This window comes from Sciurus vulgaris, assembly GCF_902686455.1.
Source record: "Sciurus vulgaris genome assembly, chromosome: 18".
NCBI lineage: Eukaryota > Metazoa > Chordata > Mammalia > Rodentia > Sciuridae > Sciurus > Sciurus vulgaris.
In genome coordinates this window covers 9,983,072-10,010,114 of record NC_136479.1, presented here as the reverse complement: position 1 = coordinate 10,010,114, position 27,043 = coordinate 9,983,072, and the positions used below count along the sequence as shown (strand labels likewise).

The following is a 27,043-nucleotide window of genomic DNA, read 5'->3' as shown; positions in this document are numbered from 1 at the left end:
AGGGAGATGGCGGGTGTGTTGTAGGAAGGTGAGGGGGAGGTGGCAGAGGCGAGGACACTGTTCACTGTCGTTGTGGGGAGTGGGAGAGAGTTCCCCAGGGAAGTCCCCTGGGTGTACCCCCCCCCCGCCCCGGGCTTGGGACCAGTTCATGTGTGTCATCATACACACCCAAGAAAATACAGCAAAATGCCAACTGCTAAAAAACAAAACAAAGGAAGAACAAAACAAAAAACAAAAGAACAAAAACAGTTTCCCTACTTGGTTCCTCAGCTGAGCGTGAGGAGGATGCTCAGCTGTTCATATCCCTTTAGTCTCTCGTGCAAAACAACCAGAATTGCGGCACAAGCCCTAAAGGAAGCCTGCAAAAGAGAATCATGCCAACAGCCTGAGAAACCGCCCAAGCCCTTTACCCAGTCATAACATTTTGGAGTCTTTATCTTAAAGAAACCCTCAACTACCCCCACAACTTCAGCTTGGTTAACTACAACAGCAGTGCATGTATGATACCTGGAAATGGTCCATGTGTCCAGTCGTGGCAGAATGGCCAAATGGGCTAAGATGTACCCACCAGCATGCCTGTGCTACATAGGGCTCAAAATGCCAGCACGCTGGAATCTATGCAAGCTTGTTTTCAACATGCAACAAGCTGGGAACAACCTGAATACTCATAAATGAAAGTACAGGTAAATAAATTACAGTATATCTGTACCACAGATAATAGGTATGTGTTAAGAATAATGATAATAATGATGTTCAGACATGGATGAATATCCATGTAAATAAACTCCATTGAGGGTAGGCTGGTTTTTATTTTTTCTGACACTGCATCAACATCTAGAAAAGTACAAAGACATAATAAATGCGACCTTGGGAAGTACACATGGAATTGTTAAGAATCATTAAAACTGAAGAAAGGGAAGTTCTTTACTGCTAATGGCTAATTTTTTATTTTTATTTTGTATAAAAATACACTTTTATATTTTATATTTTACAACTGAGTTATTCAATAATTAAATGTTTTAGAAAAGGTTGTAAGTTTTAAAAACAAACATTAATATCCTGAAATATTCTTCCACTCTAAAAATATTGAGGAAGCATTTTTATAACAGAGAGAAATGTTCATGCTGCGGTGTCAAGTGGGAAAGGTAAGATAAAAGTTCTGTACGCAGTCTCATTCCAAGTGCTCAGAAATGCTTAGAGAAAGAACGCTGGGGAGAAATGTGCCCAGGTGTTACTGGGACTTCATCTGAGCCCATCTGAGAGGCCTGAGGATGCCCGTTTTCCCAATCTCCTTCTTTTCCTCAATAGTCTTTAGACTCTGCAAGTTTTCTGCAGTGATTAAGTGTTGCTATTATGAAAAATATATATAAACAAAAAAAGCTGATCTCCAGGGAAAAGATGGCCTCATACGTCAACTTCAACACTTAAAATGGAAGTATACAAATTTGTCCATAATGGTAACTTTTCAGAAAAAAAAAAAAAAAAAAAAAAAAAAAACAGTAATTATTGGACATTTCCCATCTCAGAAATCCTTGAGTTTTATAAAATCCTTGGAAATACGGATGGGATTAGAGCCCAAATAGTTTCCCTCTGGAGTCATTCTTGTAATATGAAATGGGGTAAGCCGGCTTTGTGGAGAGGATTGTCAACTACCACTCTGAAGTTAGACTTCTGCAAAACTTCAAGCTAAGAAAAAAAGATTCTCCATTGCACCAAAATAGATCATTGTTTTCAACCAGTCTTGATGAAAATACTTAGAAACAATATTTATATCCTGTGGTCTCACATATAGAGTTATATCTACGTGTCAAATCAGAGGATTTTAAAGCTGGAAGGAAACTTTGAAGTAATGGGGGAAAAAATGGAAGCTCCAAAGGACAGAAAATAATAATTGCTAGCACTTTTGAGGCACCAACTTTGTGTGAAGTGCCCACTCAGCAGGATTTCTCAACACTGGAATGACTGACATTTGGGTCAAAGAATCCCAGTTGTAGGGGGCTTCCCTGCTCACTGTGGCATATTTAGTAGCATTCCTGGTCTCTGACCCCTATGTGCGATTGGTACCCACCCCCACCACTGCCCCTCAACTCTGGCAGTCAAAATGGCCCCTGGGTGACATCCAAAATTACTTCCATGCAGTGTTTTAGAAGATCCCTCACAACAAGGACAAGAGTATGATGTCCACTTTACAGATAAAAAAATTGATTCTCAGAGAGAAAAGTATCTTTCTCCAGGTCATGAAGCTAAGAAGTGACAGAACCAGAACTCTAATTCAACACTACATAACTCCATACAATGATCATGGCAACTGTAGGTAAAAAAACAAAAATCCATGGTGCCTGGGGCTGTGTAAGCACTATAGTTGTACACTCACATAGAATCCTCAGGCCAACTGTAGGAAATGCACACACTCATTATTCTTAGGTTTTAAAGTGCAAACTGAGCTCAGCAAGGTCATATAACCGTGGCCAAGGTCACACAGCTAAAAAAGCAGCATGTCTGAATTGGAATATGATTCTGATTCCACAGTGCATGCTCTGCACCAACACAAATACCCACAAAGCCTGAGGTCTTGTTATACTGTACTCTGCCAGGAAAGGGTGTGAGAGAAAAAGAAAATACAATTTGCTCATACACCTAAAGATCTCTAATTGAGCCCATTGGTCGTTTGTTCATTCATTCATTCACTCATTCATCTGCCCAGACACCTGGGAGGCAGTATAAGATAGTCTGAAGAGCAGAGTCTCAAATCCTGCCTATTCGTGGCTAGCTGTGTGACCTTGGGGAAGTTACTTAAGTTCCCTGCTTCATTTTCTTCATCTTTGAAATGGAAATAATCACCTATTTCTTTTTCAGGATTAATATGAAAACAGAATGAAATACTACATGGAAAATGCATAAAACAGAATGAGCCTATAATAAGTGATCAACAAAAATTTTTAAATACATGTTATTACTGTTATTTACTTCCCAAAAGAAATTGAGCTGGCTAAGTTCTGAATGCATGCAGAGTGGAATAATATGAAAACAGCCAAAGAAAAATCACCATGCAAGGAAAAAGCAATTGAAATGCCAAGGCAATCCCTAAGCAGTGTGACATGATAGCATTTACCTGCTGCTCCATATGTTAGCTTTTGGGGGGGGCGGGAATTCACATTAACTCATGTTTGTCATTACATTTTAAAAAAAAAAAGATTTTGACTTTATGTTGGCAAATGCAATGAAATATACTTACAACACAAATTGCACTCCAAAGAAACTAAAATACACCTACAATTTTCTAGATTTCTTGTCATCATTTTTGCCTGTTTCTACTTTGAGGATTTGGGGGCGAAAAAGAAAACAACTTCTGTTGCTAGGAACATTTCAATAAATGAAGATATATCTCTGCCCACAAAGATGCCCCATCAACCCGTCCTCCTGCTCTCCTGAAAACCAAATTACACGCAGACGTATGGCTGAGTCTGAAGATGTTTGTTAAGGCTAGTCATTTCAATTCTGAATTTAGTTACAGATTCATAACACAAAAGGGAAAGAAAAAAAAAAGGTTGGATGAATAATATGAATTCTCTCTCCCAAGGCAGTTTTGTTTCTCTGCTTCAAATTTAATCATCTGCCCAATTTGTATTTATCCTTATGTAAATTGGCCGGATAGTCTAAAAATCATATGGGAGGGTTAGGTCTAATAGCTAGGGGTCAGGATTTAGCATTGGAAGTCTTCTGGTCATTAGTTTTACTTTCTAAAGTTACCTCTAAATAAAATCCATAGAACTTGTAAATTCACCCACCTCCAATGGATCTTTCAGATTCCCACTCGGAAGATTAAATTTAAAAGGATAATGCATTTAGAAAAACACTGGAGTCTAACTTAGAATAACCAGATTAATCACTCTGAGAAGGAATCAGGTTAATTTGTCTAGGAGGCAATAGAGCATATCCATTAACCATGGGGAGTGCCAGAGTGTGAGGGTACTGACTTCAAATACTAGTTCTGCTATTTAATTGCTATGGAAGGTAGACTCCATAGGACCCCTAATGAGCCCCACTTCCTTGTCTTTGTGCCCTTGTATAATCCTCTCCACAGAGTGTGGGCTAGTCTGGTGACTTTGTTCTAACCAATAGAATATGGCAAAGCCACAGGACACCCCTTCTGTGATTAGCTACACAAGAGGTGAGTCTTGTCCCTCACTGGCTTGGATGAAGCAAGCTTCCACATTTGAGCTGCCATGTTGGAGGGAGCCATGTGACAAGGAACTATGAAAGCCTCCAGTCACAGTCAACAGGGAACTGAGGCCCTCAAGCTAACAGCACCTGAGAAGCTGAATGCTTCCCAAAACCATATTCATGAGCTTGAAAGCAGATCCTTCCCCAGCCAAGTCTTCAGAGGACTCTCCAGTCCTGGCTGACACCTTGATTATGGCCTCTTGAAAGTCCATGAGCAGAATACCTAGCTAAGCTGTGCCCTGACTACTGACCCACAGAAACTACAAAATAACACACACACAGCCCAACATATTAAATAAAGAAAGCAGCTTACAAAACCTCATTCTTCTGTTCCCCTAAGCATTTTCATGGAGTTCTGGGACGAGCAAGAAAGACTTGGGGGGAAAGCATACAAATTTGTGTTCTGTTCTAAGGACTTATCACATGTCCACATGGAGGAATTTCTGTTTCAGCAACATTTCTGACCACTCTCCATGTGTTCCATCTGCCCCAGGATGGGGAGCAACTTCTACTGATTCCTCACCAAGAGTGAACTGGGTTTTCTGTGGCCCAGGCCCTTCTGTTTTGCCTCGGTGGGTCAGTCTGGTTCTGAAGATGGCCTGCTCTCATGGGCTTCCTGAAACCAGGCAAGTTAAGAAGGACAAGGCTGTTGGCTGGGTGACAAGTATGCCTAATCACAGGCAGAGCGCATTAGAAAGTTGGCTGGGCTAGGACATCAGCCACACCCTTCAAACGTCCTTTTATCAGTAGTAAAAAACATATTGATCTCCAAGGCATTGATTTCTACCTGCCTTATTCCCATGCTACCTCCAGCTGTTTGTGAACTAAAACAGGTAACAGTAGTTTTATTTCTTGGAGCTTAAATTATACATGCATACACATTCACATATACACATTCCCATAGGCATTAAAAAGTTGGGAGACTATAGATTTTATATATATGAAATATATAAAAAATATAAAAATATTAAAAAATATATATATGTATCCATATATATATATATATACACACACACACATATATATGTATATATATATGTCCCAAATTAGTTAAAGGCTGGGAAAAATTGAATTATAAGAAACTCACATTTTCTCTTAATTTCTTTAGTATTTTATAAACATCATGACTTTATTAAGTGATTAAACACCCCTGGAGGTTAAAGAAGTCCCTTAAATTTCACACAGAATACCACTGTTTTTCCTGCAATGTCAGAATATTCAGCAGACAAAACACTGGGAAAAAGGGTCAGAAAAGGAGGGAAAATAGGAAAGAATTTGATGTATGATATTCCAAAAATCTAAACATCCAAACCCAATGCTACCATCAGAATGTGACATAATCAGAATTTTATTGGATTTTCTCATCCTAATTTTGGAATTATTTTCAATGACAAAGAAAGGGGCACTCTGATGTCAGTTTTCAGGCCTCTAAGTCTTGAGCCCAGCGTTAGTTTCCTGTATTTTTTTCTTTTTGCTGTGCTGGGGACTGAACCCAGGGCCTCATACATGCAAGACCAGTGCTCTACCATTGAGCCCCCACCCCCCACTTCCCAGGACACACAGTTTACAAAAAGCAGCTTCCCTGAATGAAGCACTAAGGGTTAAAAGAGAAAAGCAAGGAAGGAAGGAAGGAGAGAAGGAGGAGGAGGAGAGGAGAAGAGAAATAGCTAGGAATCATACTGTGCTGTGCTTGAGGCTATTTTGCATATGTGAACAGAGACAACAGGGCTGTGGGTTACCACAGCAAAGCCTTGAGCCAGGGAGCCAGCATCACTCAAGAACATGACTGAGTAACAGACCTGTAGCCAGGTCCCATCCTAGGCCTTTCATGAAACAGACCTCAGGGGTCCAGCTTTGTCCATCTGACAGGCACCAGTGGGAAGGAAGTTCTTAGGTCAGGTGGGACTAGATTCCAAGGCTCATTCTCCCCTTCCCTGAGGCAGTTTGGTAACAGTCGCACTTTCCCAGGTGGGGGAGTGGCTTAGTCCTCTGTTGCTGCTGTAACACATAACCACAGATGTCGTGGCTTAAAAGCAGGCAAATGTGTCCTCTTACAGTTCTGAAGGTCAGAATGCACAGAAGGGTCCTCCAGGCTAAAATGGAGATGGAGTCTCTGGGGGTCTTTTTCTGCCTTTCCAGCTTCAAGGGGCCATCGCCAAGCCTTGGTTTTGCCCCTCTTTTCTCCATCTTCAGTGTCTGAGTCTCTGACCTCTGCATCTGTCCTCAAATCCCCTTCCATCTTCTAAGAACTCTTGTGATTACACTGGGTCCACCTGATCATCTAGGACAACCTCCCCATCTTGAGAGCCTTACCTCATTCACATCTGTAAAACCTCTTGGACTAGGTAAGGCAGCACATTCACAGGTTCTGGAGATTAGAAGAGCCTTCATTCAAACTACCATTGATATACATCCTACTTTCCAACTCCAATGTCCAATACCATCCAGTTTCACAGAACGCTATTCCCTTTTCCACTCCCTTTCAGCCAGGCTGATGAGAACAAGGGGAAAGTCCCAGTCCGTGCTGGCATACTTAGGCACCTTTCTGACACTTGCTAATCTTCCCCCGTGCCCAGGGGCAGGTCCCAAGCTCAGCGCTTCCAGCCCCAACATGGCCACCTGAATTCCAATCATGTTTTCACTGTATTTCTTTTTGGGGTTATCTTCTATTATAAGAGTTGATAAAGACTTTGCATTTTTAGTGGTGACCATAGTTACTTTCAAATGTAAGTTTTTTTTTAAATGTCTTGATTAAAAATTATAGGGAGGGGAGGAAAGAAGAAAGAGAGAATGAGAGAATAGATCTGCAAGGATGCAAATATGACAAAACTTGTGAAGGCTGTTCCCAAATTCCTGAAGTTTGAGAAGCTAATATAGCATAAAAAGCTGTACATGCGGGGCATGGTAGTGCACGCCTATAATTCCAGTGACTCAGGAGGCTGAAGCAGAAGGATCACAAGTTCAAAGCCAGCCTCAGCAACTTGGCGAGGCCCTAAGCAACTCAGCGAAACTCTGTCTCTAAATAAAATACAAAATAAGAGGGTCTGGGATGTGGCTCGGTGGTTAAGCACCCCTGGGTTCAATCTCCAACACCAAAAAACAAAACGAAACAAAGCAAAACTCCAGGCAGAGACATGGGCAGAGCTATACATTGCCCTCTCTGTGTGGCCTTGCCCAGCCCCATTCAGAGTGCTTCCTACTCTGTCAAGATCTGTGCAATACATGAAGGTAATGTATGCAACCCCTGGGCACATGAGGCATGCCAGTAAGTGGCCACCAGTTACCATTATGTCTACAGTAACAGTGGATCCATCTCCTTTCAAAGATCTCTATACCTGCTATCCATTTTCCTTCATCAGTCCAAGTACACAGACTCAAGAGACAAACTTTTCTTGACAAAGAGTGGACTGAAATTATCCTGAATCCCCTGAGGAAACTGGTAAGGTGGTTTAAAATTGATTTTTATTTAAGACATTCTGCAAACATCAGGCCTCCTGAGTAACCTTTCCCCTGGTCTGACTCTGGTGGGTTGAGACGTGAGCCTCCCATGTCACCAGGCTGGGTTTAGCCCATGGTGGCACCCACGGGAGATTGGGGTCATTCTCCTCGATTTTTTCTGCCTTTGGCAGTGTTTCTGGCAGGGACTATGTCTTCTCTGTGGCTTTGACTTCCCACTAGACGAGCCCTCTGTGGGACCTCCATGGGCCCTGGTAACACTACCTCCTCCCTCCAACCCCAGCCCAGAGGTGGGAATGTCTCCCTGTGGTTGAAACCTCTGGTTGCCTCAGAGATCTCTGGCCCCTCAGACCTTCCCTGTTCAGTCAATACCCTGCATTAAATTCCCTCTGTTGAAAATAGAGTGCTGTTTTCTGCTTATAGTCTTACTGGGACAATGATGTCAGAAATAAGAAGAGTAAGTTGTGCAAACACTCACATGACACAAAGATTTGAGATGGGACAATGTCATCTACCATAAACTAAAATAGGAATAAAACCATGGTGTCTTCAGAAATCTACCCAAGAAAATCAGGAAAATCAAATGTATGGTCAACAACTGGTGACTTGAAAATGCTTCCATGGGTTGTCTTCTTAAGACTGGTTATTCTTCATAGACAGTGGGCACCAGTTACCTCTGTGCTTTCTTTTGCCTTCAACCCTTGAATGGTTATGTTTTGTCCTTGAGGACTCCTCATTTAAAAATGAGTGGCATGTCCTACTAGTTCTAGATTTCCAAGAATTGATGGAATCATACTTGGCTTTTATTCGAAGAATTCTATTCTTATTTTATATGACTTTGGACAAGTTATCCAAATAATGTCCCCCCACATTGGGTTGCTGCAAGAATAAAATGAGCACATGCAGATGCTCAGTCTGTCAGCAGTTGCTATAGTTACTGCACTGTCCCTAGATTTCCTGAAATGTCTCTGACATCCATGTCTCCTTGAGACTTCTTTTGCTTCCATCATCCTGCACTATTCCTATTCATCTCAACTTCTGCCTCCTTTATTGCCTTTCACCCTCCTCCTGTTCTTAACCTTGACTATCCTTAACATGGGTGAATATGTTGTCCTTGGTTCTCTGCTCTTCTTTTGCTACAATTACACCTTGTGTAATTGTAATTGTAATTACACCTTGTGTAACTGTAGAAAGGTCCTAGCCATCACCTCTACGCATATAATTCCCAAATAGGTACCACTAACTTTGACTTCTCCCTGGACTTGTACATCCAACAAAATATGGAGGTAAAATACAGATCTATGAACCTGGGAGGACTTTAAAGAACATCGAACCCAGGGATTTTGTCTTCATCTGTTTTGTGATACTATAATGGAATACCTGAGGTGGAGTAATTTTAAAAAAACAGATTTATTTCTTACCATTCTGGAGGCTAAGATTGCCAAGATGGAGGTAACTGCATCTGACTGGGGCATTTGTGCCTGGAAGGCAAGAGACTGTGAGAGAGCAATAGGGAGCTGAACTTACTTTTATAACAACCCCCCCCCCACCTCGCAATAATGAAGCACTCCTGCTACAGTAGCCTACCTCTCAATATTGCTCCATTCGGTATTGGTTTCAACACTGGAGCTTTGGGAGGCACATTCAAAGCATAGAAAATCTCAAACTCAACTGCCTAGGGGGGTCAGGAAGGTCACCTGAAAGGTGAAGCAGGCTGGAGATAGATGGCAAATGGCCCCTGATACTTGTCTCAGCATCAGGAAGACAGTGGGGCAGGTGGGGTCAGTAAGAAAACAAGCATGTGTCCATCTGAAGGGGCAGCTGGTGCTCAGCTTCCTCCAACTGCTGGGGGCTCAAATCTGGGCATTCGTACAAAATCTCAATTTTGAAATGTTGGTAGCAAATTAAAGTGTAAGACCTTGTGTAGAATAAACCACATCTGCCAGTTTGCTTACCCTTGTCTGATGTGGTGCCCTCAATTCCTAAAGATACAAGAACTAGGGCTTAGGAGGGTCATGCGATGGATTTGTTGGTACCATTGTTGGCATTGTTGGTTATGGAACCAGAATCCAGGTTTCATGACTCTTAAATTCCCTCCAATTTGGCCTCCAAGTATGGCCTTGGAGGATTTTCTTCGGCTGGGGATGTAGCACAGTGGTCGAGCACGTGCCTAGCAGGTACAAGGCCATGGGTTCAGTCCCCAGCACCAAAAATAAATCAACTCATTTTCTGTTTTGAACCTCAAACTCGGTCTCCTCTCTAGCTAACTTCTCAGAGAAGAATCACTTTTTCTTCCAATTTCTCAGGTGAGAAGCCTAAGCCCTTGATTCCTAGAGCCTCTGTATTCATTTCGTCAACAGGCCCTCTTTTCCATGACACCTGGCCCCTAGTTTTGTCTTTCTCATTGTGACTGCCAGGACCTTACGGCTAGCCAGTCCGGGTTTCAGCTGCCTTTCTGTCGATCTGGAAACAATTCCTCTGCCCAGCATCCCAGGTCCACCACCGTCCGACTCCTCTTTCCCAGTCTTTCTTCATCTTTCTAGAGATGCACTCTTCCCTCCTTTCCTTGCCAGCTCACAGAGCACTACCCACTGTCTCCTCTAGGGGGCGCTCAAGACCCTCCTCCCTGCCCTCCAGTTGACTACTGACCAAACACAATTGAGCCACATAAGGGGTGTAGCTTTAGCACAAAATCAGAATTAAATTCTGATTCCTCCTCCTTCCGAGAGCATCCCTGCCAGCTTCAAATATTTTTTAAATTTTTTTCGTTGTATGTGGACACAGTATCTTTATTTATTTAATTTTATGTGATGCTGAGGATCGAACCCAGTGTGCTCTGCCACTGAGCTACAGCCCCAGCCCCCTCATCTATTTTTTAATGCTGACACTAATAACAGGTACTATATTTGCTAGGGACCACCTGCAGATCAAGGTGTCTTTCCTGCAGTTTCTCATTTACTTCTCCCCAAAACTCTGATTTCAAAGATGAGGACACTGGCTCACCAAGACAAAGGCTTGTCCAAGGTCATGTGACTGTGTTGGGAGATGCTACCCAGGTCTCTCTTCCTCCAAAGCTCTTGAACAGCACATGACACTTTCGGACAGTCCTGGTATAAAGTCAGCTGCTAGAGCCCATATCTAACTTCTTCATTTCCTTCTTTCGGCCTCAGTTTTCTCATCTGTCAAATGGCAATAGCAGAGACCCACATTTGCTTCCTAGGCCTGCCATGACAAAGAACTATAAAGTGGGTGACTTACAACACCAGAAATCGATTCTCGCTCCAGTCTGGAGGCCAGAAGTCAGGTGACAGCAGGGCCATGCTTCTTCTGAAGGCTCTAGAGAGGCTCTGTTCCTGCCTCTTCCCAGCTTCTGAAGTTTGTGGGCAAGCCTGGGCTTTCCTTGGCTTGTGGACACACGGTTCCAATCTCTGTGTCCGTCTTCACCTGGCTTTCTGTTTTAGTCAGCTGTTTCACTGCTGTGACGAAAAGACCCAATCAGAACAACTGTCAAGGAGGAAACGTTCATTTGGGGGCTCACAGTTTCATAGGTCTCCATCCACAGACAGCAGGCTTTGTTGCTCGGTGCTCAAGGTGAGGCAGGACATCATGGTGGAAGAGTGTTGCAGAGGGAAGCAGCTCACATGGTGATCAGAAAGGAGAGAGACAGAAAGGTCTCCACTTGCCAGACACAAACATGTACCTCAAAGCCACGCCCCCAAGGCCCACCTCCTCCAGCCACACCCTACCATATCAGTTACCATTCAGTTAATCCCAATCAGGGGATTAACTCACTGATGAGGTTAAGACTCTCAAAACCCAATCATTTCTCCTCGGAACCTTCTTGTACTCACACATGAGCTTTTGGAGGGGCACCACACCTAAATCACAATGCCTTCTCCATGTGTATCTCTGAGTGTCCTCTCCTCTCCATAAAGGGACACCAGCTTTGGGTGTAGGCCCTACCCTAATCCAGTGTGACCTCATATTAACTCAATTACATCTGTAAAGAACATATTTCCAAATAAGAACAAGTTGGCATCAGGTTCTAGGTGGACAGGAATTTAGGGCAAGGGACGTTACTCAAACCAGTGTGCAATCTTAAAGGCTGTACTGAAACGAACATGGGACCCTGTGTTAAAAGGCTCACGTCCCAGTGCTGAGGACTCAGCAGGATGAGTTCACTCGAGTCATCACACTGCAGCCCTAGGCTGTCACGTTCACTTGCCACTGACCTGGACCAGGTGTTGGCCTCATCCTGCAGTGAACAGCAGTTTTCCTCCAGGGGGCAGATCAAAATCACCCAGGACGTATTGAAGACACATGCTGAGGTCTCACCCAGGACTTATTCAATCAGAAACTCCAGGGTGAAGGATATGCTTAAAAGGTTCCCCAGGTAATTCTAACACGCAGCCAGGCGCTAATGGAGACGGATGTGTTGGAGTCCCGAGAGAGAACCTCCAGACTCACGCTGTTGGAGTGCATCCGGGTACAGCCCTCATTTCTCCAGAACATTAACTCAGTAAAAAACCAGGCTAGTGCTTTGGGAAGATAAAAACCAGTAAAACTTGTCGGATTCTGACTTTTGTGTGGTTGCTCCTTCTTGTGGGAAACAAAGCATTATTATGACATTAGCAATCACAGGATTTGCTTTCAATCAAACTGTGCCCAGCAGGGGGAAGATGGAAAAATAAAATGAGAGCAGAGGAAAGCCGAGCTGTAAACAGTGTTTGCCAAGGAAACCAAGCTTTTCCCTTTTGTCCTGAGCCCCCGGTAACACAAATGTCATCCAGAAAGGGTCAGGAGCCAACTGCAGGTACTTTACATGGACACGTGACAAATTGAAGAAAGATGCGAGATGCAGGGGCTGAAGCATGTAGAATTGCACAGTTGTTATTTATCGTGACTTGGTTCAACACCAAGACAGGCAGAGAAATTAAATGGAATTTGAAATCTTCCCTCAGAACGCTCAACATTAGTAAGTCGAATCAAGAAGCAAACTCAATCTATCATGTGATGACTAAGGCGCTGCATATATCAGGTCCTATTCTGCATACTTGGTATACCCCAATGGACACATAAGCCTCGGGGAGCTTACATCTCTGCAAACAGCTTCAACTGTACACTCAGTGTACGTTTGAATCGAGAGGACTATAGCTTCAAGGAGAAAAAAAAACCATTTTCATGAAATTCAAGTCACTGGGTAAAAAAAGAATCAGAATAATTAGTATTATAGGACTTAAAGGCCGAGAACTTCATTAGGAATATCTATTAGGGGTATTTGTGCTCACAGGTCAATGATGTGCCAATGGACAGAAGAAAAGAAGTAACAGACAGGGTCCATTGACTTCTGACAAGTTGACCATCCATGTTCTGAATCAGTACTATACAGTAGAAATCGCTGCACCAATAGAATCTTCCCTACCTGCTGTTCAGGATGGCAGCCACTAGCCTAGGATTTCCAAATGGGACACAGATGCCCAGTTACACAGAATTTCAGATAAACATCAAATTATTTTTTAATATAAATGTTTGTTTTAGTTATTTTATTTCATCACTATAATCATACCACCTGACAAGACCAATGCAGAGAAGAAAAGCTCAGTTTGGCTCATGGTTTCATAGGTTCAGTCTATGGCTGGTTGACTCCATAGCTCTGGGACCAAGGTGAGGCAGAATATCATGGCAGGAGGGCATGGTGGAAGAAAGCAGCTCAGCGCATGACAGCCAGGAAGTACAGAGAAAGCTCCGCTCACCACGGACAAAATACAAACCTAAAGGCCCACTCCCAGTGACTCATAGGATACGTGCCTGCAGTTACCACCCAATTAATCCACATCAGGATTAATCTAATCTACTGATTAGATTAAAAACTCTCATAATCTAATCTTTTCACCTCTGAACATTCTTGCATTGTCTCACACATGAGTTTTGGGGAGATACATATCTAAATCATAATAATGTTGGAACATATTTTATCTTATTCAAATTTCACTGGGTATCCTGTACTTTCCCCCAAGACTGGCCATATGAACAAGGCCTTTGAGCATTGAAATGTGCCTAGTGTGACTGAAAAACTGTTATTCAAATTTTATTTAATTTTTATGAATTGAAGTAGTCATATGTGACCAGTGGTCACCGAATTGGACAGTACAATCTGAAGAAACAGGATATAAGAAAGGACTGCCCAGATGTGATTTCACTGGGAGCAGTTATTGGGCTCAAGATCTCTATTCCAACCTGGGTCTCCCTCTGAGCCTGAGTGTTCCGCCTTGTTGGGAAGTTGTCAATGGCTTCTCCGAAATACCAACAACCGTAATATTAACAAGCCATTTATTGAGCAATTATTATGTGCTGTGAGATACACTTTAGTCTGTGTCACTGAATTCTGCCAACAAGTCTGTAGGTAACATGAAAATCCCCACTTCACATGTGAGGCCAAGGAGACTCAGTGAAGTCCGGGGGCTTGCCTAAGGCCACAGTGCTGGCCAGTAGAACATTTACAGCAAGTCACATGATCTGACCTTAAACCAGGTCACCAGTCTAACCTCTAAGGCAACTACTGGTTGTTTCCTGAACAATGATGTCAAACAGGAATGAGTTTTCAAAGTCACATCTTAAGAAAGTCCTCAAGCCAGATGTCAGGCAGTACAGGGAGGCCTGGCATAGTTCTAAAGCGCACCCGAGGTGTGGAAATCCAGGACCAGGGACAGAGAGCAGGGAGACAGGGAACCTCAGCTTTGTTATTTTGGTAAATAGTGGGATGACTCCAGGCAGTTACAAAGCCTCCCTTAGGCTCCATGATCTCATCTTTAAAATGAGGCAAAACTTCATTTGGGTGTTTTTGCTTTTGTTTTGTTTTGTTTTCTTTTCTTTTGTGTGTGTTTATGTGTGTGTGTTTGTTTTCGTTTTTGTTTGTTTTTGGTACCAGGGATTGAACTCAGAGGCACTCAACCAGTGAGCCACATCCCAGTCCTATTGTATATTTTATTTAGAGACAGGGTCTCACTGAGTTGCTTAGCACCTCAATTTTGCTGGGGCTGGCTTTGAACTCACGATCCTCCTGCCTCAGCCTCCCCAGCCACTGGGATTACATTCATTGTGTTTGGGGAATAAAAAGAGAAGGTGCATGAAATGGCTTGGCTGGCACTCGTAAGGCATAATTATGTATGGTAACATGCATAATTGTTTTATTTCCAATAATGAAAAGAAAACATGAGTTGGAAACAACTCACTTAACAAGGGCTATAAAGGGATGTCTAAAAGGTCAAAGGACTCGCTTTTCTGTTACAGAACAGAGGTCTAGCTTGGAATTTTCCATAAATTTTTCTATCATCTTTCAAAGAAAAAAAAAAACTGTAAAACTCTTGTTTCCACCAAGTCTATGACAATATCAGCTAAGCTGGTAATTTTTTAAAAATAACATTCACATTTTGTTGTTTTGAGAGCACACATGGCACTCTGTCTTAGTCTAAAAACTCAGTCATTTAATTTTCAGTAAAAAAAAAAAAAGAAGAAGAAGAAGAAGAAAGAAAGAGCAAATAGGTAAAACCCAAACCCTTGCTTTTCAGGGGCCACCCTTCCCATCCCCAACCCATACCCCAGGCCCACCTACACAGATGCAGGTCGGGACTAGCACAAGGTGAATGGCATCTGACACCCACAGTGCTAGGAGCTAGCTAGTGCTCTCAAGGTTCCACAGAGCTCAAAGGCACTGCATGAGGATATTACCCTTCACTCCAGAACAATGACAATCATGAGCCCAACTCCAGGACGCTTCCAGAGAAAGATCTCCCACTGTCTATATTAGTCAGGGTTCTCCAGAGAAACAGAATCGATAGGCAGCGTCTACATCTACGAAAGAGGTTTGATTTAAGGACATGGCTCACATGATCATGGAGGTTGGCCAGTACAAAATCTGCAGATTGGACCAGCAGGTTGGTGACCCCAGGACGAACATTGATGCTCCAGTTCAAGGACAAGGGCAATCGGCTAGTTAAATCCCCTCTTTCTTCTGGGAGGTCAGTGTAGTGTTCATTCAGACCTCCAACTGATTGGATGTGGCCCACCCACGTTACAGAGGATACTTTGCTTGACTCAAAGTTCAAATGTAAATACAAATCTCATTCCAAAAACATCCTCACAGAAACATCCAATTAATGTTCAAACAAATATCTGAGAACTATGGCCCAGCCAAGTTAACACACAAAATTAACCCTCACAAGTCTAACCAGGAGTGACTACCCCCATTAAAGCAAAGTACTGACACTTCTCCCAAGACCACTGGCTCAAACTCACAAGTCAACCTGGCTTATAGTCCTACCAGCCTCTATCATCGGCCTCACAAACCTGGGCAGTTGAGAAGCAAGGGAAGGAGGCAGGTGGTGGGAATCTGCTAGCAGGAGATGCCCGAGCAGCCAGGAGCAGCCACTCAAGGCCTGAGTGCGAGGAGGAGACAAGTGATCTATAAAAGGCAGAAGGGAGATGACAAAGGCCCAGGAACCGAGGGCCTTTGAGTGTGAGGACAAATCGCCCTGCCTGCTTCATGGAGTGAGGCTGTGCTGAAGCTCCAGACAGCAACTGATGCTCTTAATAGCACAGCTGGGTCTCCAGTTAATGGCACATGTGGATTTGGTCTCTTAATAAGTATAGCTGCTACGGGGGCAGGGTGGGACAAGAGGGTGGAGGGGACATGGAGTCCCTGGCTGACATTCCCACACCATGCTCACTCCACACGGGAAATACAACGGAGTACCTACTGGCTTGTTCAATCAGTGTTTTCGTCACTGTGACCAAAAGACCTCGTAAGAACAACTCAGAGGAGGAAAAGCTTCTCTGGGCTCATGATTTCAGAGCTTCAGTCCATGATCAGCCAATTACATGGCTCTGGGCCTGAGGTGAGGCAGAACATCATGGCAGAAAAGCACGGAGGAGGAAAGCAGCTCAGGACATGCACCAGGAAGCAGACAGAGATCCACTCACTAAGGACAAATACAAACCCCAGAGACGTGCCCCGGTGACCCACCTCCTCCAGCCACACCCTGCCTGCCTACAGTTACCACCTGGTCAATCCACATCAGGGGATTGATCCACTGATTAGGGTACAGCTCTCATGACCCATTGATTTCAGCTCTGAATCTTCTTGCACTGTCTCCCACCTGAGGTTTTGGGGGACACCTCACATCTAAACCATAACATGGCTCTTCTTAAAAATCGGTCATTCCCCCCTTTACTGGGGCAAGAGCATCCAGATCTCATTTTAAGAGGACTGTGCTTCCCATTCCCAGCAGGCGGCTGGGGTGATACTGATGCCCCTCCATCTCCTGGGTAGCCCTGCTGGCTCCCGTCAATTTAAACATGCCATTTACCCTTCTGACCTTCGTTTAGAGGAGCACGTATCTACCGGCATGGCAGGGATGAACGGAGATGTTTGCTGGGGGTTTCTGAGAAAAAAGAAACTTCCGTTTTCTCCTGCCTGGATGGTGTCTCGAGAGGCATGCTCTGGAACCTCTGCAGTCCTGGAGCTCCTGTGGAGGAGACTGGAGCTTATAAGTGGTGAGAGGAAGTCCATTCTGCAAAGAGCAAAGACAAAGCCAAGTTACAAAAGGCAGAGAAGGCAACTAGAGAGAAACTGGATTCTGACCACATCACACCGGCATCTGGGTCAAACCTCTCCTGAAGCTGCTGCCATGTTTTAATTTACACATGCCAGTGGATTTCTTTTTCTGGTTAAGCCAATTTGAACAAATTTTTAATTATCTTGCAATGAAATGAACCTCAAGTGATTTCAAAGGTGATGCATGAAGATGATCTTTAAAGAGGAGAATTTTGACTAGACTATAATGGAGGGTATTTCAACAATGACAATAACAACAGTTCTAACCATATCAACTATAGCAAAAACGTATTGAGCACTTAGATTGATCTAGAAATGCTGACTACAGATTTACGTACTCTTCATGCAAACCATGTGAGGTTAGTGCTATGATCATAATATTTTAGATGAGGAAACTGAAGCTCAGAGAGATTGAGTGATTTGCCCAAGGTCACACAGCAGAGAAGTGCCCCAAAAAACAGTGCCCAGGATTATAGTCCTCTCAGGCTGCCTGTGTGCCTCCTCTAAGCCTCCAGGCAGACAAATGAAAGGAAGAACTGAAAAAGCACCACCAGAAGAAAGTGGATCCACTGCTCTGTATAGCAATGAGCCTTCAGGTGTGAGGTTAAAGGTTGCCGGGACTCAGTGGGACAAGGTTTAGTCGCAAAAGTTATTGTCATCCAGTGCACTGGTGCAGTTCTAAAGTTACTCAAGATCTGCATATAGAGCTGTGTCCAACCACTGCCCAGGTTCAAAATAGGGCTAGTTTGCCAAGATATCATCATCTGTTTATTTATTCAAACAATAGCAAGACAGTTAAGCTAACTGTCCTCACTGACCTTACAGATGAGTTGGGAAAGAAGACATTAAACAAGTAATTCCACCTGTTAACACGTGACTATCAACTGTGCAAAGTGCAACCAGGGACAAGAACAGGGCGCCATTCTAAGCAGGAGGGAGACTAGGTTTAGAATGGAAGAGTGTGCAAATGTGTGGGGTAAGGCCTTTCCATGGAAGTGTCATCTAAGGACAGGCCTTGATTTTCCAAGGGGCTCAGCAGGAGCAGACAGAACTGCCGATGCAACGAGGGACCTGGATTTACATGTTTAATGAACTTAGAGGCTAGTGTGGGGAGAGGCGGGCTGGTGTGGAACATGCCCGGGCTTTATGTCACCATTAGGACTGTGCTGGGGCAGAGTCCGGCCCTTTGGACCTTGTGATAACGTGGCTATCCGGATAAAATCAGGACTTCCAGTTGAAATGGAATTTCAAGTAAACAAGGAAAAACAAATTGAGCATAATTATCTCTCAAAATTGCATGGGATAGACTTACACTAAATCAATTTTTTGTTTGTTTTTTGGTTTTTGTTTTTGCTTAAACCTGAAATTCCAAGTTAACTGAGGGGAGGTCCTGGACTTTCACTTGTGACACTCGGCAACCCTACCTTTAAGGAAACCCAAAGATTGAACCCAAGGCAGCCGCCCTGCGCTGCGGGCTCCAGACGCCCGGCCTCCTCTCGCCAGGCGCCGGGTCGATCCCCGAGGGACCGCTCACGCCTCGGTCCCGCCCAGGCAGCACTAGAGGCGCCCCGAGGGGCCGAGCCCGCCCCGCCTCAAGAAGAGGGCGCCGCCCGGGGAGGGGCAGGCCAAGGTTGGGCGGTGTGGAGTTGCCGCTCCCTCCCACGCAGCGTGCCGGACAGGCCAGAAACTCGCTCGCCATGTCTGCCGCGGAGGTCGAGGGTGTTTTCCAGAGAGCCCGGGGAAGGACCCTGGACGCCTTTTCTTCAGGTACCGCCGGCCTTCGCCCAGTAAGAGGTCGACCGATATGCGGAACTTTCCGCCGGGGGAACCTTCGGGTCTGGTGTGCGCGCGCCTCCAGCCGGATCCCATCGCGGGCTGCACCCGGGGCTGGGGACCGTAATTGGGGCGGCACCGCCCGCTCTTATGGCTTCCCGGTGAGCGGGAGAGGCGGGTCAGAGCGCTGGGCGCGCGACGGCCGGCGTCTTCGCTGGCCCGGGCCTGGCGGTGCGAGTCAGAGTCAGAGGAAGCGGCAGAGCGGCGTTAGAAGTAGCTCGGGCTGTGCGTTCGGCCTACCTCCAAGCCCTGCCTTGCCTGCGCCCCTCAGCAGCTCCCGGCCCAGCTTCCCCGTGCGCGGGGCGGGAGGCCTCGTGCGGTCTCGGGCGGCACCGAGGAGCGCGGCTGGAGGCCGTGCCCCTTAGGAAGTTGTTCCGCAGTGCACCCTGCACCCTGCTGTTGCGGAGTCGTTCGCCGCAGTGTTGGCAGCAGCCATCTGCTAACAGTAGAGTGGCAGGCCGTCCAGAGTCGTGGCCGAGTGCTTGGCGGTGGGATTGGGGTTACCTGCCTCAGAGAGCTGTTGGGAGTGTTCACAGATTCAGCATCTGGTAACCCGCTGTCTGCCACGTGCCAGGGGCTCAGTGAGGTTCGTCCCTGAGCCACAAGTCAAGAGGAAGCGAGGTTCCTGATTCCCCTCTGGTGTTTTGTTTTGCTTTTGTTTTTCCTACCTGGAGTCACGTTTCCTCCCAGGCATTCTCCAGATCACCCAGATGCCCAGCATGATCTGGCTCATGACCACTCTCTCCCTTGCCCAGTTTTCCTGCCTCCCTAGTTTTCATGAATTGCACTGAAAAGGGCCAAGCCCTTTCCCTCCTGAGGGCGTTGGCACCTGCTCTTCCTTGTTACCACAAATACTGGTAGTTCTGGTGGACTGGCTCCTTCTCAACCTCACACTGGTTTTGAAGTTATGTTTCCTGACCTCCTTACCTATCCTATTCAAAGCGGTTGTCCTGTAATCCTCTGCTTGAACCTTGTTCTCCTTTGCAACTCTTGGTGGGGAGTGGCATTCTGAAGCCATGTGCAACCAGAAATCCATGTGTGGCACAGTCAGGAAAACATGCCTGCTACGGTGCCATTCTGTAATTGACTTTTTCAGTCACATGGCATCTTTGAGATGTATCTATAGTGCTATAAGTAGTTCTACTTATCTCCTTTTCCTGCAGGGTAATATTTATGAATATTTGTGTATGTATGAATGTATGCATATACTTAACGAATGTATACCTCATACATTTTGTTGATGGATATGCCGAGTGTCTTCAAATTCGCCTCTCCCTTTCTTCTCCCTTTGCCTTTCCAAATCTCTCCCCCTTTCCCACAGTGCTTCAGTAGTTTGACTTATATGGACTTTTATCTGTGAACTCCTTGCCCTCTAGCTTCCCTTGGGTTCAACCAATGGGAAGCCCTGCCCCAGCTGGAGACCAGCAGGAGGGGAAAGCCCAAGTCAGTATATTTATTACTCCACTTCTTGAGTTGTGTTCACCTGTCTGTATTCCTCTCCCAAAGGCTGCTGCTTCTTTCAACACAGTCTTTTTCTCACTCTTTTTCCAGATTTGGGTAGCTACACTCCCTCCCTTCCCTTGGAGATGTATGAGTGACAGCAGCCCTGCTTTTCTGTCTGGGGACTACTACACTATCTGTTGTAGTTTCTGTATGCCCAACCTATCTCAAATAATCCCCTTTAAAACCCTCCTTTAATTATCCTAATTTGAGTATGCCAGCAATTTCCTGCTTGGATCCTAACTGATACAATGACCATTTATTTAGTTGTTTTTTCACTCTTTTTTACAGTGCTATTAGGAACATTCTTGTACACGTCTTTCTGTGGACATGTGGGAGAGTTTCTCTAAGGCATACACCCAGGAGCAAAGTTCTGGGTTGTAGGATATAATCATTCCCAACTTTGCCAGTTATTGTCAAATGGCCTTCCAAAGCGGTCACACTGAGTTATACTTCCCACGGCAGTGTGTGAGAGTTACTGATTACTCTGCCATATCTGCTGTTAGCTTGGAGAAATTTATATTATGTTTTTACTGTGCTCTGAGTATCTTACAGAAAATGGGGGGGTGGGGTCAAATATCAAGCCCTCAGGAGCTCAGAATCTAGGTACAGAGCTTTGACACAAAAAATAACTGATGGGCCCTGAGAGCCACTGTAGTGAGAGGAGTTGGGATTTTAAGTATTGGTCCTGGTAATAGCAGGACTGTTAGCTAAAACCAGGGAGGAAGAAGTAGGCTTACATTGGATGAGATGGATTTGAGGTGCTGTCAGCAATTTCTGGCAGCTTGTGGGGTACAGTGCACAGCTAGTGCTATAGGTATGAATACCATCACAGAGAGGGGAATAGAAGGTATTCTTTTAGGAGTCAAAGGCCTTGCTGAGGGGAGGTGTGACGTAGTGGATGGTGCATGTATATCTGTCTGTGACCTTAGTGTACGTCAGTATTTAGGGTTAAGAAGAACACACTGGAGAGTTCAAAACAGGAACAACCAGAAATTCTGAAAGATAAAGCCAGGAGCTGGCCTGACAACAAAGCTGGGCAGGAGGACATGGGCAGAGTGGTACACGGGGCCAGATGTTGCAGAGATCTGAGTGAACGTAAGCTGAGCTGGCAACTTTGACAGGTGCCGTTAGAGGTCTCTAAGGCCAGTGGTGGCTCTGTGGGAAGAACAGCCTCAAGCCTGTGAAGTTGCCACAAGGGTGGACTCGCAGGAGAATGCGATGTGACTGTCTCTTCCATCTCTTGCCAGCACTCACATTGCCTGTTGGAGGGGTTCATTTAACTTAAGCAAGTGTCCCTAAAATCACCGCTCTGCTGACCCTGACCTGCACTACTAGACCTCCCCTTCAGAATCAGCCACTTTGTTTCTCAAGTGAAACCCGTGCACCCAGTGAAAGAGCAGTTTGCTCTCAGGCCCTTTCTCCCAGTGGTAATATACATGAGGGACTATATTCCCAGCCCTTCTTCCAGTAGTGTGATATGCCAGGCTCAATCTCAATCATCTGTTCCTTGTTAACATAATCCGCTAGGCTCTGTGGATGGATGTTTATAAAATATAAATTTTACATGTCTCACCTGAGAAGACTCGCATTCCTAGAGCATGTTCAGATATTCATTTTAATTAGACAAATTGATAATTATATTTCCTTGACACATATCCTAATTAGGACTACTTTCTCCTAGCAAGTATCTCTTTTGAGAGGTTTATTACATCTGTTCTGCAGAAATCCTCAAAGGGAGAAATATCAAGATAAAATATGTTTAAAAAATTATGTGTAATTGTTTTTAGGTCCTAAATCTGTTTTTTCCAGTTCATTTTACTACTGGAGTATTTTCCCCCTCAGAGAACAGGGCTCCTGGGTGGTAATCTTAAGAAGATTATTTCCCTGGACATTTTAAATGTCTGCAGCTGTTCAAAGGAGCTGACTATATTCCTTAATCCTGACTGTTTTTCTTCTTCTCTGGAAATCCTCTCACGTGGAGAAAATAAATGGATTCTCAGTAAACTATAACTTACCCATCTCTTGCAGGTCTCACCTATAACTCTTTAGAAATAGACCTGGAAATGCTCCCCCAGGTTTGAACAGGGTTAAAAATACTGTGATTTAAACAGTTCTAACAGGATGAAGAAGATACGAAATGAATGCTTCAACTGTACCGTACGTTTGGGTCAAATTAGTTGTCTTTACTTGAGGAGGCTTCTGTTAAATAGCATTTGTGGGAGGCCATGGATTTGGCCTTGGTACTTGGAGTAGGCCCAACAGGCCGAATTGGCACAGAGTTTAATCACAGTAGCTGAACCTTGGCTGATTGCAGGAGGACCTATAACCAGTTAACTGAGCTGTAAACAACTAGTTAAGCTGTAGCCAGCCGGCCTCTTGGTTGACTAAGCCGTTTTCTGTAGCCCACTTCTGACGTCTATGAATGCTGTCCGGTCTGGTGTCTGGAGTTCTCAGAACCTGTTGTCTTTCTGGGAGCTGCCCATTCACAAATGTTTTGCTCTGTTTTGCTCAGCTAACTACCAAATTTTAAAGGAATTTTCCTTTTAAAAGTCCCTGTGACTAAATTGGAATGTTTGTTATTTATCACCTCATTGGAGTCATCAGTTAGCCAGTAGAGGGACCAGTGCATTTTAGTATGTAAAAAGTTCACACTGACATTTTTAAAAGACAAACTTGCTTTTATTTTTTGAGTGCATGTTTTTGCCTTTTTATTTTTAGTAACTATTGAGATATAATATACATACCATAACATTCCCTCATTTTCAGTTCAGCAGTGTTCAGGAGGTTTATAGTGATGCAGTCACAATCTGGCTTTGGAACATCCCCTCCGCCCCCGGAAGAAGCCCATTTGCAGTCTCTGCACGTTCCCACTCCCAGCGCAGGCAGCTCCGATGACCTCCAGTGATGTGCCTCTTCTGGACCTTTCATATAAATGGAATTGTAATCTGTGGCCTTTGTGACTGTGTCTGTGCCTTAGTGTAATGTTTTTGAGGCTTCTCCATGCTGCAGTACGTACCGGGACTTTTCTCCTTTTTACCAATGCTGTTCCCTTTTATTGGTAAGCACATTTTGTTTATCCATCCACCCACTGGTGAGCATTTGCCCCGGCCCTTGACATTGATAGACATTAGACATTCACCCATTTGGACCTTTTTTTTTTTTTTTTTGTCTTTTATGAATAACACTGAATAGTCACAGGGCTTTAGATGAATATTTGTTTGTTTGTTTGCTTCTTTAGGTAGATGCATAGGATTGGAATTGCTGGGTCATTTAGTCACTATCCTTTAACATTTTGAGGACCTGTCAAACTATTTGCCAAAGCACCATATTACATTCCAGCAGTAATGTACAAGAGTTCCAGTTTCCCCATATCCTTGCCAACGCTTGTTATCTGTTTAATATGCCAGCCAGTGGGCATGAAGTGGCATCTCTTTGTAGTTTTGATTTGTTTTCTTAATGACTAATGATGTTGAGCATCTTTTTGTGTGCTTAGTGGCCACTTGTACATCTTCAAAGACATGGCTCTTTAGATCTTGTATCTATTTTTTAATTGTGTTGCCTTTTTATTGTCCAGCTGTAAGAGTTCTCTGTATTCTGGATACAAGTCCATCATCAGATGTGTGATTTGCATGTATCTTCTTCCATTGTGTGGACTGTCTTTTTACTTTCTGGATATTATTTGTAGCACCAAAGTGTTAAATTTTGATGAAGTCCAATTAATCATTTTACTCCTTTATTTATTGTAATTTTCACTTTTGGTGTCATATCTAAGAAATCTTTGCCTAACCCGAAATCATAAAGATTTACTCCTATGTGTTTTCTTCTGAGTTTTATAGTTTGACGTCTTCACACTGTCAAGTTCTGTTTCCACTTAATGAGTTGTGTATGGAGAAGGGGTCTAATTATTGGAAATTTTCCATTGTTGCATGTTTTTTAACCACAGTGGAAGCCATAATTGGTAAGAAAACATTTAGTTAAAGAAGAGAACCATAAAGAATTACATAATTGCTGGGCATGGTGGTGCACACCTAAATCCCAGGAGCTTGGGAGGCTTAGGCAAGTTTAAAACCAGCCCCTATAACTTAGTGAGACCCTAAGCAACTTAGGAAGGAAGAGGAGGAAGGAAGAACTATTATTACATGGTTACTTTTAACATTTCATTTTCATGTAACCTATAAATGTGCATCAATTTACCAATCTTTTGAAGTCGCCAAGGGCTTGCCTTGGGGTGTGGATTCACAGATGGACCTGTTTGTAGCTTTTCTTGCATGAACCCCAAATACCCATGATGAATCTTTTCTAGTTGGGTTTTTCCAATGGACAGATAGTTAATAATCATCCAGGAAACACTCCCAGTGAAGGATTCCTCCAGGTTTATATTCCCCTTCAAATGTTTTAACACTTCTCCCCAGCACCTGATTCGGTGGTATTTTATTTCTGCCAGTTTACCTTTATTGAGTCTTCCCAAAGCATTTATCTTAGTCTTATCAGAAACAACTGTTAAATTCACATTTCTCTGGTTTATACATTTCATTAAATCAGGTGATTTAAAAATACGTGGCAGCATCAACAGATCTGGGCACAACTCACAACAGATGTGTGGTGAGCAAGCTCCTTCAGGGACAAGTGCTGGAGTTGGGTAGGGTGGAAAGCTGCTCTAGCTGCCCCTGCAGCCCTGCCTTGTGCAGAGGCCTTGAGACTGGTCCCTGCTTTAGGCAACTAAGTGCAAGTCTGCTCAAAGGCCTCCATTGAGGAGATTTTGCTTATTGGGCGAGTGCCCGCTCCTGGAGCTGCAGCTGCCTGGAGGAAGGGTCCTTTCTGCATCCAGGCCTCTGTTTGCCTGGCCCTGCACCTGTAGGACTGCATCTGTCCAGCGAAAGCAGGCCTTCTGGTTTTCGCCAAAGGTTTGCCTGGGCCAGCAGCCTCCTGCTGTCTTGGCAGGGGAACCTGGGGAATGGGGGCACAAATCATAGCAAGCATCCACCATCAACTCCCCAAAAGGAGTTCTGCTTTTGAAAAGTCAAAGAGGGTTCTGGAAATGTCTTTTTCCCTTTTAACTATTGTCCAGAATGGTGTTGATGAAAGTCAGTGATGCTGAAAGCCACCTGGCCAAGAAGTCCTAGCCCATCTGCTGTCTTAGTTCTCTGAAGGGTTGCAGATAAAGATTTTGGCAGGTCCTCCATCCCCGGATGGCAACTGTGGCAGCCAAGCTGTGACTCAGCAGCTTTTGTGTATCTTAAAAACCACCTCTTAGATTCCTTTAGGCTAAGAAAGGAGGCTGGATAAATTCACCTTGGTGCTTAGGACGTATAATTTGAAGACTGAAGATTGCTGTCACAGTTGATTATTAGGAGTAGGGATGATTTTTAAACCACCCTTCTCATACCACACAATTCACCCTTTTAGAGTGTCTAATTCAGTGGCTTTTAAGGTATTCAGAATTGTACAGCCATTACCACAATCAATTTTAGAATATTTCCGCCACCCCAAAAAGAAACCCTGCACCCCAATAGCTGTCACTAGCCACCAAGGCCTAAGCACCCACTAATGATGGGCACCATCATCTTCTGCATTAAGTCTGACAGTTGTACAGTGGGACTTTCAGATTGTTAAACCAAGAATAGTCCCAGAGTGGTAAATATTGTTTAGCTACTGTTTTTTTTTTTTTTTTTTTAACCACTAAAATAAGATTAGTCCCCTGAGAAGATAAAGGGTATTGCTGAAGACTTTTAGATTGTGATTCACTGTGCAGATTGCTACTGTGAGGAACTGCAAAAATTGCATTTTGTTGGCATTTGCTCTTTAGCCAGAAAGCCTCCAGGCAGCTGTAAAGCTACCCATCTTTGCTATTTTGTAACCAAAGCAATATCCACAATGTATAAAGGGAAAGATGCTAAGACAAAGCATGTAAATATATATGATCTCATCAGGTATTTTCTGAGCTTCACTTTGTGGGAACAAAGAAATAGGTAAGACTCCAGTAGCCTTGTCTCTGTTAAGACAGGGTCCAGGTGACTCTGAATAGTTGTCATGGTAACTATCTTTACATTTGACCACTTACTCTGTGCCTAGTCCAAATGCGTTACAGGTACTAACTCATTAATTCCTCAGAACAAGCCTTTTGAGGGAGGGGTGCTGTTATTTTTACTTTACGAATAAGGAACCAAGGCCCAGAGAGGTTAAGGAACTCACACAATGCCACACAGTTGATAAAGGGTCAAAATGGGGTTGGAATGCAGGCGCTCAAGGCTCAATTCTGGACTAGGACCAGGACGAGGGTTTTGTTGGGCTGGAGGCTTTGTTGGGCAGGGGCTTTAAACCCCTCCTCGAGCCTGCATGTCCTGGTGTGGGCACACCCCTGCCTCCTCCTCCAGCCTCATTTTTCACACAGGGTCTTTGACTTGTGTGACCCCC

At 44.2% G+C, this 27,043-nt stretch overlaps 1 protein-coding gene and 1 long non-coding RNA gene across 7 annotated transcripts in view; one reads left to right on the top strand and one right to left on the bottom strand.

Moving 5' to 3' along the window:
- Positions 1–5,033: 5,033 nt before the first annotated feature.
- LOC306649931 lies at positions 5,034–14,517 on the bottom strand. The gene is made up of 3 exons (XR_013760741.1): positions 10,939–14,517; positions 9,102–9,161; positions 5,034–6,222 (listed from the first exon to the last, which is right to left on the bottom strand). It is a non-coding gene; the product is annotated as an uncharacterized lncRNA (long non-coding RNA).
- Positions 14,518–18,860: 4,343 nt separating this feature from the next.
- The window catches only part of CPPED1 (calcineurin like phosphoesterase domain containing 1), a 97,981-nt gene continuing 89,798 nt past the window's right edge, over positions 18,861–27,043 (top strand). Inside the window, exon 1 of one of the 6 annotated variants that reach the window (XM_079121423.1) lies at positions 18,861–19,060. In XM_079121423.1, the coding sequence (XP_078977549.1) occupies positions 18,991–19,060 (70 nt within the window). In that variant the 5' untranslated portion in view covers positions 18,861–18,990. Of the gene's footprint in view, positions 19,088–19,497; positions 19,626–27,043 lie in introns of those variants that run through there. The other 5 variants (XM_079121417.1, XM_079121418.1, XM_079121421.1 and 2 more) reach the window with 5 other exon arrangements.